Here is a 17,832-nt window from a genome sequence, read left to right on the forward strand (position 1 = left end):
GTCTAGGGCATTAGTAACGACCCTTTAGTCCTGGTTCCAGAACCGGGACTAAAGGCCCTTATGAACCGGGGTAAAAGCCCCTTTTCCTACTAGTGGTTGTTTAATTTGTAGGATTAAATTGCCTTAATAGTTTTCTACTCATCAGAATACATTTTGTAGGAATTTTCTATGGCTCCGAAAGCGTTTGCGAAAAAGTGAAAACTTTGGTATATACTAAATTAATTAACCTGGTTCGTCGAGTTCAAGTGATCATCGTGTTACGGCTCCATTTTTTCTGTTTTCCTGACAGGGAATCGAGTTGGCTCTCTCGTGGGGTCGAGGTCAATCGTGACAAGGCGAGAAACTGAAACGATTCTCAAATGAGCACACACGACACGAATTACAGAGAGGACAGACGTGGTAAAGCTAGGTCGAGTCAGGCATGGCTGTTCTACAGCTTTGTCTTGTTTGGTCAATTGCATGCATGAGCGATTCCTGCACCTGTACCAGTATACCGTACGTGTGCATGCATGGCCGCTACACAGTGCAGTTCTTCCTCACATTCATGGCCTTGCCAGTTCACTGCCACTTCCTCTGACCCAAAGACATGGTTGCATGCATGCCAAAAGCAAAGCAACACATATGTGTACACAGTACCGATCTGATTCAGAGACGGCAGGAGAGAGAGAGGGGAGTGAGAGAGAAAGGAAGAGAGAGAGAGAGGGAGAGAGAGAGTGAGAGAGAAAGATATGTGAATACATGTAGAAAATGGTTAGTTGCACCAGGAAAGTGCTTGAGTTATCCTTAGAGTTCATTACGTGCAATGTTGTAGTTAAATGCAGATTAGACTCATGCCAATACTACTTTGGAGTTGAGTGCAAAAGGTTATTATCATGCAATCAAACATGAAACATCACAGAATAGCGAATAATTCATAATATCATGTACTCCCTCCGTCCCATAATATAAGAGCGTTTCCATGGGACGGAGGGAGTACTAGTACATATAATCATAATATTAGTAACTTAAAAAACATATTTTTAGTTTTGAAAAAATGTTCAAAGAATCCATGCATGTAGAGCACACCTGCATGACAGTTTTGGTAGAACACGCAAATCATTTTTGGCATTTGCTTTACTATGTGTTTATATATTGTACACATTTGGGTTTTTTCCATAACTTCTTTTGTAATTTATAGATATGATCTTCACCATGTTCATGTATCTTATCATATGATACTGGTCCGAAAATTATGTTCATCAAACAGCACCTCTGTAGAAAACTTTCGTACATATTGAAAACTAGCTACAAAATTTATTTCAAATTGAATCAAAGAGGGAGTTAAAGTTAGTGCGCACGCTAGGAAAATGAACAATGTAAACTGTAAAAAAAAGGACTTGTATTGTCACATCGCCAACCGTTGACGTGCACTTTACTCGTTTCTGTCCACTTTAGATTGATCTTGCAACCTGGGGTCTACCACAGATCTGCATGCCGGCCGCTAGGCACCAGAACGTCACTGTACATGCATGTACACATGTCTATGATGGATTGACTCTGTCGTCTCCTCAATCCTCATCATGCGGGATGCATTTGCGGCCAACAACCCAAAAGAAAAGAGCAAGAATGGCTCCTCGACATTGCTCGGTAGTAGTACTACAAGTCAAGTTTTCAACTCTCAACTCAAGGGTTATTTATCTCTAACTTTTCATTGGCTCTAAGAGCAACTTCACTCGTTCGCCCCCCCCCAGCGTATAGGCCTGCGTTATTTCGGACAGTGTATAGGCCTGCGTTATTTCGGACACTCGCCCAGCGATTTTTAGGCTCCAGGGGCGATCTAGGTCCCAGCCACGCCCCCAGGTGCCGCCCCCAAGGCGTCGTAAATTCAAACTTGTCCATTCCCGCTACCCAAAAAACGCCACAAGTCCGGCGATCAGCGCCACAAAGTCCCGGCGATCGGTGATCACCTTTCCACAGTTCGGCGATCAATAAAAAGTTCGGCGTGCAAAAGAAAAGACGCGTAGGGCAATGCATCAAACGATGGCGGCGGCTTCCGGCGTCGGAGGAGTCGGCGTGCGCGGGCTGGTCGGCGTTGGCGCGGCTTCTCAGCAGGGCGTCGTGGAGGCATCGTCGCTCGGGCTTGGCGGCGGCGTTGGGGTTGGCGTGGGAGTTGGCGCCGCCGTCGACGACATCTGGTTCAGTATGAGGCCACACTCCGCCAGGTACCACCCCTTCACCTGCTCGTCGTCGGTCCGGACCATGCCCCCCAATCAGGAAAGACAGGTCGGTGTTCCTCTTCTTCGCGGCGACGTTGGTCCGGAGCAGGTCGAGCTTGACGGCGCTGTTCGTCATCACTGCCGACCATCACGCCTCTGTTTTCTCTTCCCTCTGGGCGGCGGTCTGGGTGTCGGTGATGCAGTGTTCGATGGACTCTTGCAAGCGCACGGTAGCCGGCGCGGCGTCCTTCGCCGACTTGGCTCGCTTGTTCCCGTCCGGGCCCATCGGACGCACCCGGCATCGGCGCGTCCGGCTTGTATGTCTCCTTGGCCTTGGAGAGGGTGCGCTGGACTTCCGCCCACTTCTCGCACTTCTCGATCCATGAGAACACGTGGAGGTGCTTGAAATCTTGGTCGGTGCTGCTGTCCTGGCGATACATGGTGAACATCCGCACCATCTGTGCCAAGGAACAACAGTCGGCGGCGCACCACACCAAAATAATGAGCGAGAGAACGCCGTGTCATACCTGACCCTCGATGTTGGCGCCACTCTCCGGACGAGCCGCGGTCTCACGATCCCATGTCATTTGTTGCACGCCGTTTGGATGAGCACCCAATGATTCGCCATGGCCTTCGAGGCGCGCTGCATGTGGACGCCCTTGAAGTAGGGGTCGACGAGCTTGCGCTCGTCGAACTCGGACTTTATGCGCTCCAAATAGGTGTCGACGTTCTGGTTCGTGCCAGTGATTGGGTTGCGGCAGATGATTTTCCACGCTTCGGCGAGGCACTCGTCCTCTTTGGACGCCCACTTGACGCGCGGCTCGCCGGTCCTGGCCGCCCGCTTCTTCTTTTTCCATTTCCTCGCCGGAGCAGGCGCCGGCTCCTCATCCTCCTCCTCTGGCTCCTCCTCGCCATAGTCGAGCTCGCCGTCCATGTCGCCGTTGAGGTCCATTGTATCATCTTGGGCAGTGAACCCGGGGGAGGCGGCGATGGCGGCCGAGCCGGTCGTGATGATGTCGAACATGTCGGCCTCCATCGTGTCGGTGTCACCGAGATGTGACGAGGAGGCTTGTGAGAAGAGCAGCGCGCCACGACGCAGAGGTGGCGCCGGGGAGGATGCGTAGGCCGGCGACAAGTAGGTGTGCGGGGGGGTACAGGACGCCGGCGAAAGTGGGCGAGGGCGTGCGCTGGGCCCGGTGACCATGTGGAAAGGTGATGTTGGGGTTGAGCCCGCCGTGCGCGTCGCCGTCGGCGTAGCCCGGTGAGGGCATGCAGCCCCAGGTGTGTGGCGACGACGAGAAGCCGGCCGGAGACCCGACGCTCTGCTGGCTCCAGGACACGTACGGGCCGTGGCCGCCGGGTGGATACATTATCCCCGCGCGAGACGCGTCGGCTTGTTCGGCCGTGCGATCTGCCTGCTCCGCCACAGCCGCAGCCGCCGCCGCCGCCAGCGCCACCCTGTCCCGGGCCTTCTTGGCGTTGGCCCTGTTCGGCCGGTCGGTGGTGACAGCCTCCCGGCGTTGAACTTTCGCTTTCCAGTCGGCGTTAGACATGCCCGGGGGCTTGGACGGCGGCGCCCTCTGCTTCCTCTGCTTCGGCTGGGTGGTGGTGGTGGCGTTGGCATCCGTAGCGGCGCGGGGGCCACATACTTCTTCGGCGGCATGGCGGCCGGATGAGGGGAGGGGGAGGAGAATGGCAGGAGGAAGGGGAAATGGAGGGAAATGGAGGTGGGAAAAGCGGGGGGAAACGGCGGGAAAAGGGCCTTATCTCGCCGACAGAGCGGACCACGCCCCTTTTCGCTTCGACCAACGCCCCCAGGCGACCCCCGGGGACTTGGGTTCGGCTCGGGTTCGCCGGCTCTTATTTCGGCCCAAACCGGCGCTAAACGAGATCCTGGGGACGCGACTGGGCCGATTTTCAGGCGTTGGCGCTACAAAATCGCATTGGGGGACCTGTGGGGGCGCGGCTGGAGTTGCTATGAAGGATGCATAGGAACTCAGAGCACATCTCAAAAAGCCGGCCGGCACTCAAAGCATTTGAGATGTACGGGCGGTTCACTAGGTAAAATAAAATATTTAAAAGTTCCGTTTTTTTTACTCAAAGCACATACTCCCTCCGGTCCTTTTTACTCCGCATATTAGATTTTTGTCAAGTCAAACTTTGCAAAGTTTAACCAAATTTATATTAAAAAGTATCAACATCTACAATATTTGATAGATATACTATGAAAATATATTTCCTAATGAATCTAACAATGTTGATTTGACATTGTGAATGTTAATATCTTTTTTCATAAGTTTGGTCAAAGTAGAGATACCTTGACTTCGAACAAAACTTATATGCAGAATAAAAAGGACCGGAGAGAGTAACATGCATCAGGAAGCTGAGTCCGGTGCATCTTAGCTACGCAGACCCCGGACATGTGCTCATTGTGTTTTGTATCCTTTTGATGCTCCATTTTGAGCAAATAAAATCCAGCCTTTGTCAAAAAAAAAGTAATCTGAGTCCGGCGGACACTCGGCGCACTAGACCATTTGAGATGTACTGGGGTTCACTAGGTAAAGGAAAAACAAGATTTTGAAGTTTTGGTTTTTTTAAAATGTGACATATAGATGATGGATATGTACCATCCTACAAGATTCCCAGTCTTAACTAGATTCACAAATTGATAGGCAGGAAGAAAAAACAGGTCGTGAATAGTGTCACGTTCAATACTGAACTGAATAGTAACTCAAAACTGAATTGAATAGTATCATAATGGTACTATTCACATCAGATTTGTTTTTTGCTTCTTGAGTTATGTATTGAATTTGGACCTTAAAATTTTGTAAGGTGGTATATAAATATTGTATGAGTGTTACCGAATTTCCTTGAGATTTTGCAATCCATATCAAATTTGAAACATAGGGCTTAGTACACTAGTACACCTCGAGGTGCTATATGTCCTCGCGGACGCTCGACAAAAAGATGTCATTGCTATTTCTCTCTTGAGAACTGAAAAGCTTATATATACTATTGATGTATGGATGAGATTTTGAGCGAGAAGGTCAAAAAATATCATTATGTTCAAACATTTGAAAATAAATATACAAGGCACATGATATTTAATAATGAGTAAATAGCATAAAACTACTAGTTTACAAGCTATGGTTCCAAAAAACTACCACTTTTTAATTTTTCTCAGAAACCTACCAGTCGCGCGGTCCGCTGTTTCAAAAAACCCAAAATCTTCGTTGTTAAAAAATTAAACAGGTTTATGACAGGTCGGGCCCGCACCTAAACAATCCGTTAGTTGACCGTTTTGTTTGACCGTTAATTTATTGTGGTCGCGCCCGAGTCCGGCGGGATCTGCCGCGGCATCCCGGGGGGCACCCACACCTCCAGCCCTCCTCTCTCCTTCTCTCCCTGCTCCATGGACGAGCGCCTCGAGCCGCCTCCCTGTGGACATGGACGACGGCCGCGGCGACCCCTACCGGACGCTGCTCCGGGAGGCCACGGCGGCGCTGCTCAACGCCTACTACAACGCGCCGGGGTCGCCTTCCTGTACCCCACCACCGCCAGCGTCCTTGACCACCTCAACGGCGCGCTCCTCAGCTCCGCCCAGCGCGTGCTCATCGAGGGCGCCCGCTTCCGCCGCGCCAACACCGGCGGTGGGGGGCCTGCCGGCCGGACCAAGCTGCCGTGAGACTTCACCCCGTGCGCCGCCACCAACACCACCTCGCACGGGAGGTCGATGACAAGCCGGGAGTGGAGCCAGCAGCAGCAGGACGTCGTCGGGTGCGCCAGGACCAGGACGTCACCGGCCACCTACTGACCGGCGAGCACCACCGCCGCCTCACGCCGGCTGCTGGCGCACGGCCACGGGGAGGGACCCAATTGCTTTTTTTAAAAGTTTGCAGGGACCCGATTGCGTTTTGAAAAGTTTTGCAGGGACCTGATGGCATTTTTGAAAAGTTTATAGACACTGCCATGTGGGACCCACATGTCAGTTAACGGTCAAACAAAACGGTCAACTCACGGATTGTTTAGGTGCGGGCCCGACCTGTCATAAACCTGTTTAATTTCTTAACAACGAAGATTTTGGGTTTTTTGAAACAGCGGACCGCGCGACTGGTAGGTTTCTGAGAAAAATTAAAAAGTGTAGTTTTTTGGAACCATAGCCTGTAAACTAGTAGTTTTATGCTATTTACTCTTTAATAATAGGGTTTTTATAATTTATGCCACTAGTTGTGTCCCACTACTCAATTTTGCCATTAAAAATTACAACCGCTAAAAAATGCCATCGTTTTGTGAGATGCTTGCTCAGAAATGTCAACATTTGATAACTGTACACATGTCTATGATGGATTTGACTCTGTCGTCCTCTCACGCAGGATGCATTTGCACGCAACAACCCCAAAAAGAAAAGAGCAACCAATGGCTCCCTAAATTGTTGTACACTACAAGCCTAGTTTGTAGCTGAAGGATTATTCATCCCTAACTTTTTATTGCCCCGTGAAAATGCATCTCTAAAGCTGGTCTACACTCGGCGCACTAAACCATTTGAGATGTACTGACGGTTCACTAGGTAAAAATCAATATCTAGAAGTTCTGAATTTTTTTAATGGGACATACAAATGATGCATATATGCCATCCTACAATATTTCGAGTCCTAATTAGATTCACGAATTGATACACAACAAGACAAAACAGACTGTAAATAGTATCACATTCAAAACTATATTGAATATTATCATAATGATACTATTCAAAACAGAATTTTGTTTTCTTTGTTTCTTGAGTTATGTATTGGCAACAAGTTACATACATATTGTATGTGTGTTGTCGAATTTCCATGCATAAACCCAGAATAAAAACCAAAAAAGAAATGGCTCCTTCGAGATCACGGAATAATACAAGACCAGTTTTCAGCTCAAGGATTATTTATCTCCAACTTTTGTCATTGCCTCTACAAAATGCATGGGAACTCAAAGCACATATCATGCATCTTGAAAGCTGGCCAACACTTCGAGCACCAGAACATTTGAGATATATTGGCGGTTCACTAGGTTAAGATTCATAGCTAAAACTTCCGATTAAAAAATCAGAACATATAAATGATGCATATGTGCACTTACCATCCTACAAGATTCCAAGTCTTATTTCGATTCACAATTTCATACGCAATCAGACAATACATGGCGTGTATAGCATCATATTTATAACTGAACTGAATAGTATCTAATGGTAGTATTCACATCAAAAACTATTTTTGTATTTTTAAATTATGAATTGAATTTGCATATATTTTTTCTAGCATGGTATCATATATATACCTAAATAGTCGATCCCCACTAACTCAATTATCTTGACATGCAACTATGCAAAATCATCATGCCACCATGCATGCATGCCCCACTAAATTTAATTCTCTGAACATGCAACTATGCAAACTCATTACGCCACTATGCATGGGAAAAGATACATCTTAACATGCATCATGCATGTTACTTATATTAAATAAATTTTCTACAACTATAAAATAATCAAATATATTAAACTACATGTGCTTGAGTTTTAATTCTCAGATTGTAATTAGAATACTAGAGTTGCTACCACCAAATCTCATAGAAATTACTGCATCCAATTGCCGCTGCAACGCACGTGTATCATCTCTAGTATACATAATGTATGTGTGTTTTTGTATTTCCTTGAAAATATTCAATCCATAGTAAATTTGTAACAAAGGGCTTAGTACAATAGCACACCTTGATGTGCTAGTGCACCCTATATGCACCCGCCGACACTCGGTACAAAGATGTCATTACTATTTCTCTCTTCAAAACTGACCCTTAGACTATTTATTTATGGGTGAGATTTTGAACATTAAGCTCAACAAGCATCATTGTGGTTTAATAGTTGACCAATAAATATATAAGGAAATTCTATTTAATACTAATATAGGTAGATTTGCCAGCATTTGATAATAGACTGAGTTTAAGTGGTTAACCAATGTTGTTTACCTTATTTTAGTCTCGTTTGAGTGCAAAATTATATTTTGCTAGCAACGGCGATATCTTGCTCCAATGATGGCTAGCTTACATATACTTCACCATATGATGTTTTCGAAGGAATAAGACAATATTTGACTCATACAGGCATATAATAAGTGAGATCGTCACTTGATAGAGTTAATTAATTAATTATATTCCTACGGAATTTTCTGCAACATTGTGCTAAGATGTATCAAATAGGAAAAAAGAGATTATGACTATATTAGTGCACACTCTAAAGTTAAGTGTTATTATTATTAAAGTACATGCACACTATACAATTATAGAAATAAACCATAACAGTACAAGGATTTTAACTACATGAACAATTTTATGCATTCAGTAAAACTTGAAAATTATGAAGATCAGTATTTTCTACATTTCAAATAATATGATGAGATTGATTATATTATTAGAGTAAAATAACTAGAAGAACTGAACGGAATTGATCCACGCACATATTAAAAAGGCAGTCAGGCCAACGTACATCCTCCCAAAATTTAGGCCACTCAACCATTTCACTTCGGATCATGAATATATGCACACAGGTCCAGAAACTAAGCCTTTTTTCATCTTGTTGTAAGCTAGATCCTCCATAAAGAAATAATTACTGCTCCCTCAGTCCTAAAATAAGTGACTTGGTTTAGTTGGGACGGAGGGAGTAGCATCCACAACATCAAATGTGTATTACTAGATCTAATTCTTAAATAGTACTCTTTTTGTTTCTAAATATAAGACCTTTTAGAGTATTCGATACAGACTACATACGGATTTATACAAACACATTTTAGAGTGTAGATTCACTCATTTTGCTTCATATGTAATTTGTATTGAAATCTTAAAAAAAGCTTATATTTAGGAATGGAGAAAGTAGTTACTATGCATTTGTAATACTATCAATTAATAATATGGAAACTTTGTTAGCGATAGGAGTAGGCACATGACACATGCAGATATTTCTCATGATTAATTACCTCGTAAATATACGGATATGTACACTCTTAGTTTTATCATCATATATTGGCGGAAACAAATATATTAGTTATCCTGTTGTACAAATAAAGGAAAAAAACATGCGTTTTAAGATATGTATGATCTTCTTAGTCGAGCATGCATATATGTATCACAGCCGCCCTGATCGATTGATTAGCTAGAAGCATCGTGATTAGAATTTGTGCCACTCGTAGTTACTACTTACCCCCCTGGATCCGTAGACGTTTGCACTTGTCATCACGGGATTATTATGAGTCTCCAACTCCTCCAGCTCTGCAAAGACCTCGTCAGGCTGGATGCCTTCAAACAACAGGCCACCACCATCTCCGGCAGTGGCCGTGCTATCCGGCATCTTGCAACTGACGGGCAGCTGGTCGACGCAGATCGGATTGATCTGCTCGACGTGGAAACTGTTGATGGAGGACGAGCTCGCGGCATTATCAGCGGAGCTACTGCTGCTGATCTTCTGCTGCTTCTTGGCAGCGGCGTGCGTGTGAGCACGAGCGTATCCAGCAAGAACGTTGCGCTGCATTGGCCATGGGTGGTTGTGCTCCGCCGTGTAGGTGATAACCAGCATGTTGGGGTCGCTGCGGCTGCGCTCCACCTGCTTCCGGGCTAGGCACCCCTTGGAGCTGCTGCATCTGTAGTAACCCCTGCATGCATGCACCAAAAATATTCCATCGTCATTGTATACTTATTAACACGTATGCGTTATTTTTTTCCCTTTACTTAAGAATTGATTTCTAAGTGGATTAAGTTAATTACACAGCATAATCCTTAAGCTGCAAACTGTCCTTTTGTGTGCGTTACCGCAAAAAAAAAGACAAGTTCTGTGTTTAAATTTAATTTGGTGTGCTCGTGTGCAGGTGACAGATGCACAATTTCACAGCTATTAGCTAAGGCAAAATGTGCAACTACCCAGATAAAGAAATCAACAGCTAGAAATAGATAGCCACACAATTCAGTAATTCACCAGCCAAAAGGGAGACATCAATACATACAAATATGTTTAATTGTATATATGTGTGTAGAATGATTGTGTTTTGGTTCTTTAGTTAATTACCCCTGCAGTTTAGACGTTTTGGACATGTCTTAGTTCAAACATTGAGAATGTTAATAAAAAATATTGTCTTAAATATTTGGGTAATTGTTTTTATAAAATGATGCACGTACTATTTTAGAATGTCATCATCCCGTTGTTAGAGCCGATTGCATAATGAAACAACTCATGAACTGACCAATATTTGAATATAAACAATGCCTTGTTGAATTATGAAATAGATTATTGATTTTGAGAACAGAATGTCAAAGATGGCATATAAACCGACTCAAAAAGTCAATGATTTCTAAGTTTGACCAAGAAAATATACAAAAACATGAAGATAAATAATAACAAATCAATATCAGTATATGCACCATTAGATATATTTTCATAATGTACTTATTCAATTATTATAGTTGTTAATAGTTGTTTCCATATATTTGGTCAAACTTAGGAATAGTTGATTTTTTGATAGAATTTATACAACAAATATTTGGCCTATAGGTAACCTTATTTTCTTTGTACATACTTGTTGGGTTTGAATAAAGAGCCAAACCTGCTTGTTCCAGGTAAATGGCACCAATCTCAATTTGTCATTTATCATTTATATTCTATAACTTATCTTAGAGATACGACAGGCAAATCAACACGGCGAAGAACGAAAATCAATCAGGGGACACGAGATTTAACGTGGACAACCCCTCCAACATGAAGGGGGAAAAACCACGGGCGCCAGCCAGCAAATCTTCACTATATCGGGGGAGGTTACAAATGCCGGGGATTACAACTGATCAACTTATCCCGTGTGGTGGCTTACAAAGGATATATATAACACAGGTGATCTAGATCAAAACTGATCTGTACCACTTCGGCCCAAGCCTACCGACGACGGTCCTCGCTCCGCTCGCTCGTTAGAAGTTAGCCTTTCTCTTTATACTTGAATTTGGATCACAACATAACAATTTATATTATTGATAAATGACTTCCCTGGTTGATATGTTTTGCAGCGACAAGACCCACCTCCCACAAATTAAAAGTCAATTTATACACACGCCCTACGTCACACTTCCACACACTCTATTGCTCCGTCTCGCTGGCTCTCTAACCGGACGGCTAGGAAGTAGTATCCAACATGTTACACCATTTTTAACTTTCCCTCGCACTCTTGGTGCAACCCCAACCCATCTTACACCATTTTTAACTTTCCCTCGCACTCTGAACGTGCAATTCCACCCTCGCCTTAGTGAAGAAATTGGCAGAGGGTGTAGCATTGCGTGCTACTCTCCGCCTCAGCTTTTACCTTGTTCACCATATCATAGTAGGTCCATCCATGTATCCCACCGACCCAAATCATCCACATGTTCCTTAACATCCCTTTCCTAACATTGAAACGCTGCAACAAACACTAACGATGAGTAAACGCAACAAACACCAGTTTTAATATTGTGTTTTCCGTCCAATCCACAAGGAAGATGCTGAGATGTCGCTGTTTTTCCTTTGGTCAAATCATAAATTTCCATGTCGATCAAATGTGGAAAACTTGGCGAAATTTGAGTTGACAGCAAAACAGTAAGCTCGTTCAAATTTATACGACCAGTCGACCTAATTGGAACAACCTACTGAAAAAACCAAACGAGAGTAATTAATGTGAGGCATGTACTTATTCGGATACAGCACCAAACTAAGACATCAGGTGTTAATTATAAACTACAACTGGATCATGAAAACAATAGTACCTTGGATAAGGAGAGCCCTTGATGGGTTTCTGGCCATACTTTCTCCATGCCCATAGATCAGATGGAATCACCTCCCCTCCCCCTCCTGCCCGGTTGCTCATCACCGGTGGCGCCGGGATGCAGACCACCTTCCTCACATCGTTCTTTCTGCAGTATGGTATATGCGTGCAAGCCATGCCGCAATAACTTAATGTAGTGAATGCCAGAGCAGTTAGAGCTTTTGAAGAACAATTAAACATCATGAAAGGAATGAAGAAGCCTGATTTAATTAGAGGGGGGGGGGGGGGCATGCAGCTCTATATATTCATGCATCAAATGACAGGAATTGAAAACTATGAACTGTGGAGTTAACTCATGGTATAGCTGACACAGAATGACAATTTCACAGATATGAAGAAGTATTAAAGATGATGCTGAAATGTACCAATGGAAATGCATAGAAATAACTAAAGGTTAGATAGAATAGAACCAGAGAAAATTACATAGGAACATGCATGAACTCATGAAACTGTAAGGGAAGGGGAAATTTTAGTAGAAGAGGGCAAATGACAAATAAAATACTGAAGCAACAAAGAATAGGCCAGATCAAGTCTCTTAGCTAAGAAAGAAATTAGGATGGATCGAAGGAGAATTAATTAAGAGTTAATAACCTGGTGATCATCTGATGATGAGGAGCCGGTTGTGGTGGTGGTGGCGAGATCCTCATGGGGTCGTCGCTGTCGGCGGCGGCGCAGCACGCATGCTCAGAGATCTGGAAAGCGAGCAGTTGCTGGTGCTGGTGCTGGTGCTGCTGTGGCAGCCCATATCCACCAGCCGCCGCCAGAAGGTACGGGTCGACCACAACGGTTGACGGCGGTGCCTCAAAGGTAACCTCGCCGCCGCCGCAGGCGACGTTCGCAGGCCGCCGTTGTCTCTCCTCCTCGTAGGGGATCATGACGCGAGCTGCCGCAGAAGGGGGAGGTGGTGGCGCTTGGCGACGGGCTCCGGTGGAGTAGGCCATTGCGTTGGCACGGGCCACGACGTCGGCGAGGTCGCCTTCTCGCGCAGCAGTGGCGGCGGCGTTGGCCTGCTCCTTCATATCCATAGTGGTCTTGTGCTCTCTGCTGTATCTTTTCTTGTTTATACTATTACCAGCCTATTCTTTGCTACTCCTAGCTTAGCCACACACACACATGCAGCCAGCTTGCAGGAGCTGTACACACACACTCACACTGCCCTGCATCTCTCATTCATGAGCTATATCCAGGTAGCTATAGGTGACAATGGAGCACAATTTGGCAGGGAGATGGATACGCTGCTGAGGTGCAAGGCAATCTTTTCATGGACTAACCACATGAGGAGATACGCGATCTGATGGCTATGAGTCTAGTCTTTGTATGGTGAGGGTGAGGCGGGCCGGTCGGATGTGTAGGACGAAATAAGCGACCTGCACTTATTTTGAGCTCAGGACACACTGTTGGCGCCAACTGTGGGCAGCTTATTGCACCACAGAACAGCGGTCAGGACATTACGGCACTCCCTCCATCCGTCTCTCTGCAAGGACTACTGCCTTTGTCCCCCTTATTTAGAGAGAGGAAAGCGACAATGGGACAGGGACATGGTGGCACTTATGAGAGAGAGAGAGAGAGAAAGAGAGAGAGAGAGAGAGAGAGAGAGGAGTAGGGCTTGGTAAGCTTGTCCTTTCCCACTCACCGGCTTCTTTTCACCACTCCTCCAGTTTTTTTGGGAGAATCTAGTGAATGAACGTTCGCTCTTCAGTCTTAGGGAGAGCACGTTCCCGCGCGTCCAATCTGGTCGCATGTTGCCGTAAAAGAGATGAAGAGGAATCGGGAGGAGGAATTACGCCCTCTCGCCACGGATTAGATGGCATGGCTGTATGGGGTCTGACTCCTAGCCTCATCATAGGTGTTGGTCAAAGTATGAGGAAACGGGGTCGGTGGAAAAGTGACAAAAGGAGGAGTTGGCGTGAGGAAGAAGGGAAGAGAAGTGTCTAGGTAAAAGAGGAAGAAGAGTGGAGCGATGTTCACGCAATTGGAGTACATAGTGAACACCTCGCTGTAGAAGCATCCTTAGATACATCTCAGGACAGTCTCAACGTGCTATTTATCACTAGAGATGGTTGAGTAGGGTTTTACCAAGAAGATTTTATGGTAAAACATGGAAAAAATAAAAGCAGCATTGTGGGTAGCCTATTACATCCACCATTTATTTGGTCACCAAACTATTGATACCAGGCAAATTTAGTCCTCACTCCATGTGAAACCGTTTTTACACAGGTGTGGCGCTCGTTTTATACACATGACAACCTAATCAAATATATATGAGAAACAAAAAAAATAGAGAAGGTCAATTGTATCAACAAATTCGACAAAATTGTAGAAATCATGGATAATTTATCAAAAGTTATGGAAAATTTAAATTTAGACATGTTATAAAATAGAGTTATAAAATATATAGTCCTTTAAGAAAACTGCAATTTTATTTGTTTTTATAAAAATGTGAGGGGAAAAGGATTTGGGGGATAAATGACAAAACTATAATTGTAGAATATTCCATGTATGTTACTAACAAATTTAAAATCATTTTAGTAACTTTGAATTTATTTGAGTTTAGTAAATTTTCCTTGAAATATTTTATTCTTCATGACTCCAATAGATTATTTAATCTCTCCACTCCAAAGTAAGTGTCACGGTTTTGAACTAAGGTTGAACTAACCTTAGTTCAACGCTGCGATACTTATTTTGGATCGGAGGGAGTATTATGTTTTTCTTCAAAATTGTTAATTTCCCAAATTTTGTTCAAAAACTCATACATTTTCTTGTTTGTCCCTTTTTGGTGTCAAATGTGTTTAATTATGAGTACGCATCTGTGTGCTTAGGGGTCCAAATCTGACAACTAGAGTTGCAAAGTTGAAGAAATAATCAAACTTTTCAGTTGCATGTATCATTTTTTTCCACAATGAAAATGATAGATGAGGCCCCTACATACATGAGGACTTGAACCCAAATTGTTGGATTGTACTTCCACTTCCCTAAAAAGTTGTGGTGGATTATGATAACTCTGGTTGTCCAAGCAGAAATTTATTCCCCCTATTTTAGTGTTTGTTTAACTCACTTTTGTCTACTTTTCTACCTAATTTTCTGCACTAAAATATAAATTGAACACATCATGCCACATTTCAGTAACCGCAAATAGAGCCTTAGTCCCAGGCAACAATCGAAGTATGATGGCAGCTAAGTATATTCTTTTATTAACTGCAGACCAGAGGTGTGCCTCCTATACTATATTGGAGACGTGTTGCAGGGAAATACCCTTTGGCTATCGGGTGTATATGCACCTGGTATGGAAAAATAATACTTTAGTAATTGTAACAAAAGTAAAAATTTGAAAAAATTCAGAAACAAACTTAACCTTCTGTTCTACTTGTATAAAAAAATTCCGCTAAAGAAAAACTCCCATCGATTTAGGGCGAAAATAACAATTTTTCGAGAACAAAAAGTGTGAATAGTAACTTGTACATAGTGTTGATATTTTTCCACGTAGAATACCATGAAAGTCAAGATTGTTTTCAAAAAAGATTTAGACTTTTTAACTTTCTTTGCAATTACTAAATTATATTTTCATATCAGGTGCATATACACCTGAGAACCAAAGGTGTTTGTTCCCCTGTAGCATGCTCTTACCGTCACCGGGCAGCAAAAAACTAAATTATAACACAAGTGTGAGGAATACAACCTGTGCAATCAGACCGGCCTGCTGTTCATGAGAAACATACCGTGCTGAGCAACATATTTAATTAGATTTTGTGTTCCCCCTTGTCATATATGTGTGCACGTACGTATGCCTATGTGCATGTACAGTGCAACTTTTGACTTAAGTTTAACTAACATTGTCGTGTCACTTTCTACCGATCGTGAGCATTGATCCATTGATCATTTTATATGCGGCATGCATGAACAGCCAGGCCTGTAAAAAGATGCTTATTTGTCAAGTTACCAACACTCCCACGGGCAAGCTATGGCATAGTACTACATGCAAAAGTAATGAATTCTTAGAAGCGTAAAGTCAAAATTCCCTATCTTTGCCAGCTAAATAATATATAGATTTTTTGGGAGAAAAAACGTATAATTAGATTCTTCTGAAAATTAGTTTCATAAAATGTACTTTAATAATTATTTACTTACATGTTGATAGAAACATTAGTGGTCAAATGCTCCGCCTAAAAAAATCTAAAATATTGAATATTATTTTGGAATGGAGGGAGTATACATCATATTAGCTCATCGAAGTGGGTAAATAATGCATACACTAAATTTCAAACAGATTTCGACAAAGGGTAATATATAGTACCGAGATGAAACAAATTACTCCCAGCCTTTACAATAACACAATTTCAAGACCTAATCGAGACATTGAGTATGTACACCACCAAAAAGATAAAAGGAAGAAGAAGGGAAAAAATTGACGCCACAAACCATGCATAACAAACAGACAACAACATCATTTCCCTTCATTGACAACACACGAACACCAATTTTCGTGTTTTAATGCATTCGGATTATTCCTATCTGCTAATGGAATATGTTGTTTTCCTACACGTTTCTTTTACAAATTAGCTCGGGCATGTAATGTTAAAAAAAAGAATAACGGATTTAAATTTGGAAAATCTGCACCGTTGTCAATAAGTTGTGATTGCGGGACAGGGTTTTGGACATTTCCAATGCATGATGACAAGGGAACATGGTGTTGCGTCAGGTTAAAATATCATGACCCCCCAAAAGGACAAGCATGTTTCACTCTCGCATGTATATGCACCTTTTATTGAAAAACTTATAATTAATTAAAAAGTCAGAAAAACTGAGAATATTTTTGAAATAAACTTGACTTTCCTTTGTACTTGAAAAAAAGCCACGAAAGAAAACCCACCATTGACTTCAGGACCAAAATAGTGTGAATGGCGACTGGTATATAGCAATAATTTTTTTTGCCTTGAAGTCAACTGTGAGTTCATATTCGCGAATATATATATATATATATATATATATATATATATATATATTGGTGCAAAAGAAAGTCAAGTTTATTCCAAACAGTTTTGCTAAAGCACATCTAGATGTGCTCTAAGTATTGCACATATAAGTCTTATGTCATTGATTTTACGCTATTCCAAAAAGGCTCCTGAATTTTTTTACTTTTTAAATTATTAAATTGTATTCCCCATATCAGGTGTACATACGTTTGAGAACCAAAAGGACCCCCCCCCCCCCCCCAACACCCCCCGAAGGTCCTTTTTTAGCACCAACAAAATAAGTCCCTTTTCTAGGGAACTGGGATAGGCAAAAGCCGGGATGGACCATTCTTTTTTATAAAATACCTACATAGCCTTTTTTTGCAGGAAAAATTCCTACATAAACAATATTTGTAAAGACAACTCGTTGTGTGCATCCTCCATGTGACTTTGAAGGAAAATTTTCCAAGGGCCTAACTTCGTGCTAGAATTTCCTAGCTTAGAAATCAACCCATAGAAAATTTTAAGGTTCACTGTTCTGGTACAGAACTGTCAATTCTCCCTCTAGATCTAACAAGTGAGCTGGTGTATGGTGAGGTAGGAGAAAGAAGAATGAGATCGATGAATATGATTCGATGCGGATGGGTGGCAGCAAAGTCTCAGAGGGTGATGTGATGGATCAAGCGACAAAGGAACTTGCTTGGGACGCTACCTAGCATACCAGACAGTACTCTCTCTCTCTCTCTCTCTCTCTCTCTCTCTCTCTCTCAACAACTATGCATACCTGTATCCTCTCTCTCCCTCTTATATGTGGTTCTGTCATTC

The 17,832-nt window shown here is 43.1% G+C and overlaps 1 protein-coding gene across 2 annotated transcripts; it reads right to left on the minus strand.

Annotated features, from left to right (window-relative positions):
• Positions 1–9,212: 9,212 nt before the first annotated feature.
• Positions 9,213–13,404, minus strand: LOC123123942 (probable WRKY transcription factor 14). Of its 2 annotated transcripts, none has more exons than XM_044544596.1 (3): positions 12,650–13,404; positions 12,000–12,185; positions 9,213–9,874 (listed from the first exon to the last, which is right to left on the minus strand). In XM_044544596.1, exons 1-3 carry the CDS (start codon positions 13,081–13,083, stop codon positions 9,394–9,396), a joined length of 1,101 nt encoding a protein of 366 aa, XP_044400531.1. In that variant the 5' UTR covers positions 13,084–13,404; the 3' UTR covers positions 9,213–9,393. The 2 variants fall into 2 exon arrangements, with proteins under 2 accessions (XP_044400531.1, XP_044400532.1); XM_044544597.1 differs by having other exon boundaries at positions 12,000–12,146; positions 12,650–13,403.
• Positions 13,405–17,832: the final 4,428 nt, after the last annotated feature.

The sequence above is a fragment of the Triticum aestivum genome, chromosome 5D (genome assembly GCF_018294505.1).
Source record: "Triticum aestivum cultivar Chinese Spring chromosome 5D, IWGSC CS RefSeq v2.1, whole genome shotgun sequence".
Classification (NCBI taxonomy): Eukaryota; Viridiplantae; Streptophyta; class Magnoliopsida; order Poales; family Poaceae; genus Triticum; species Triticum aestivum.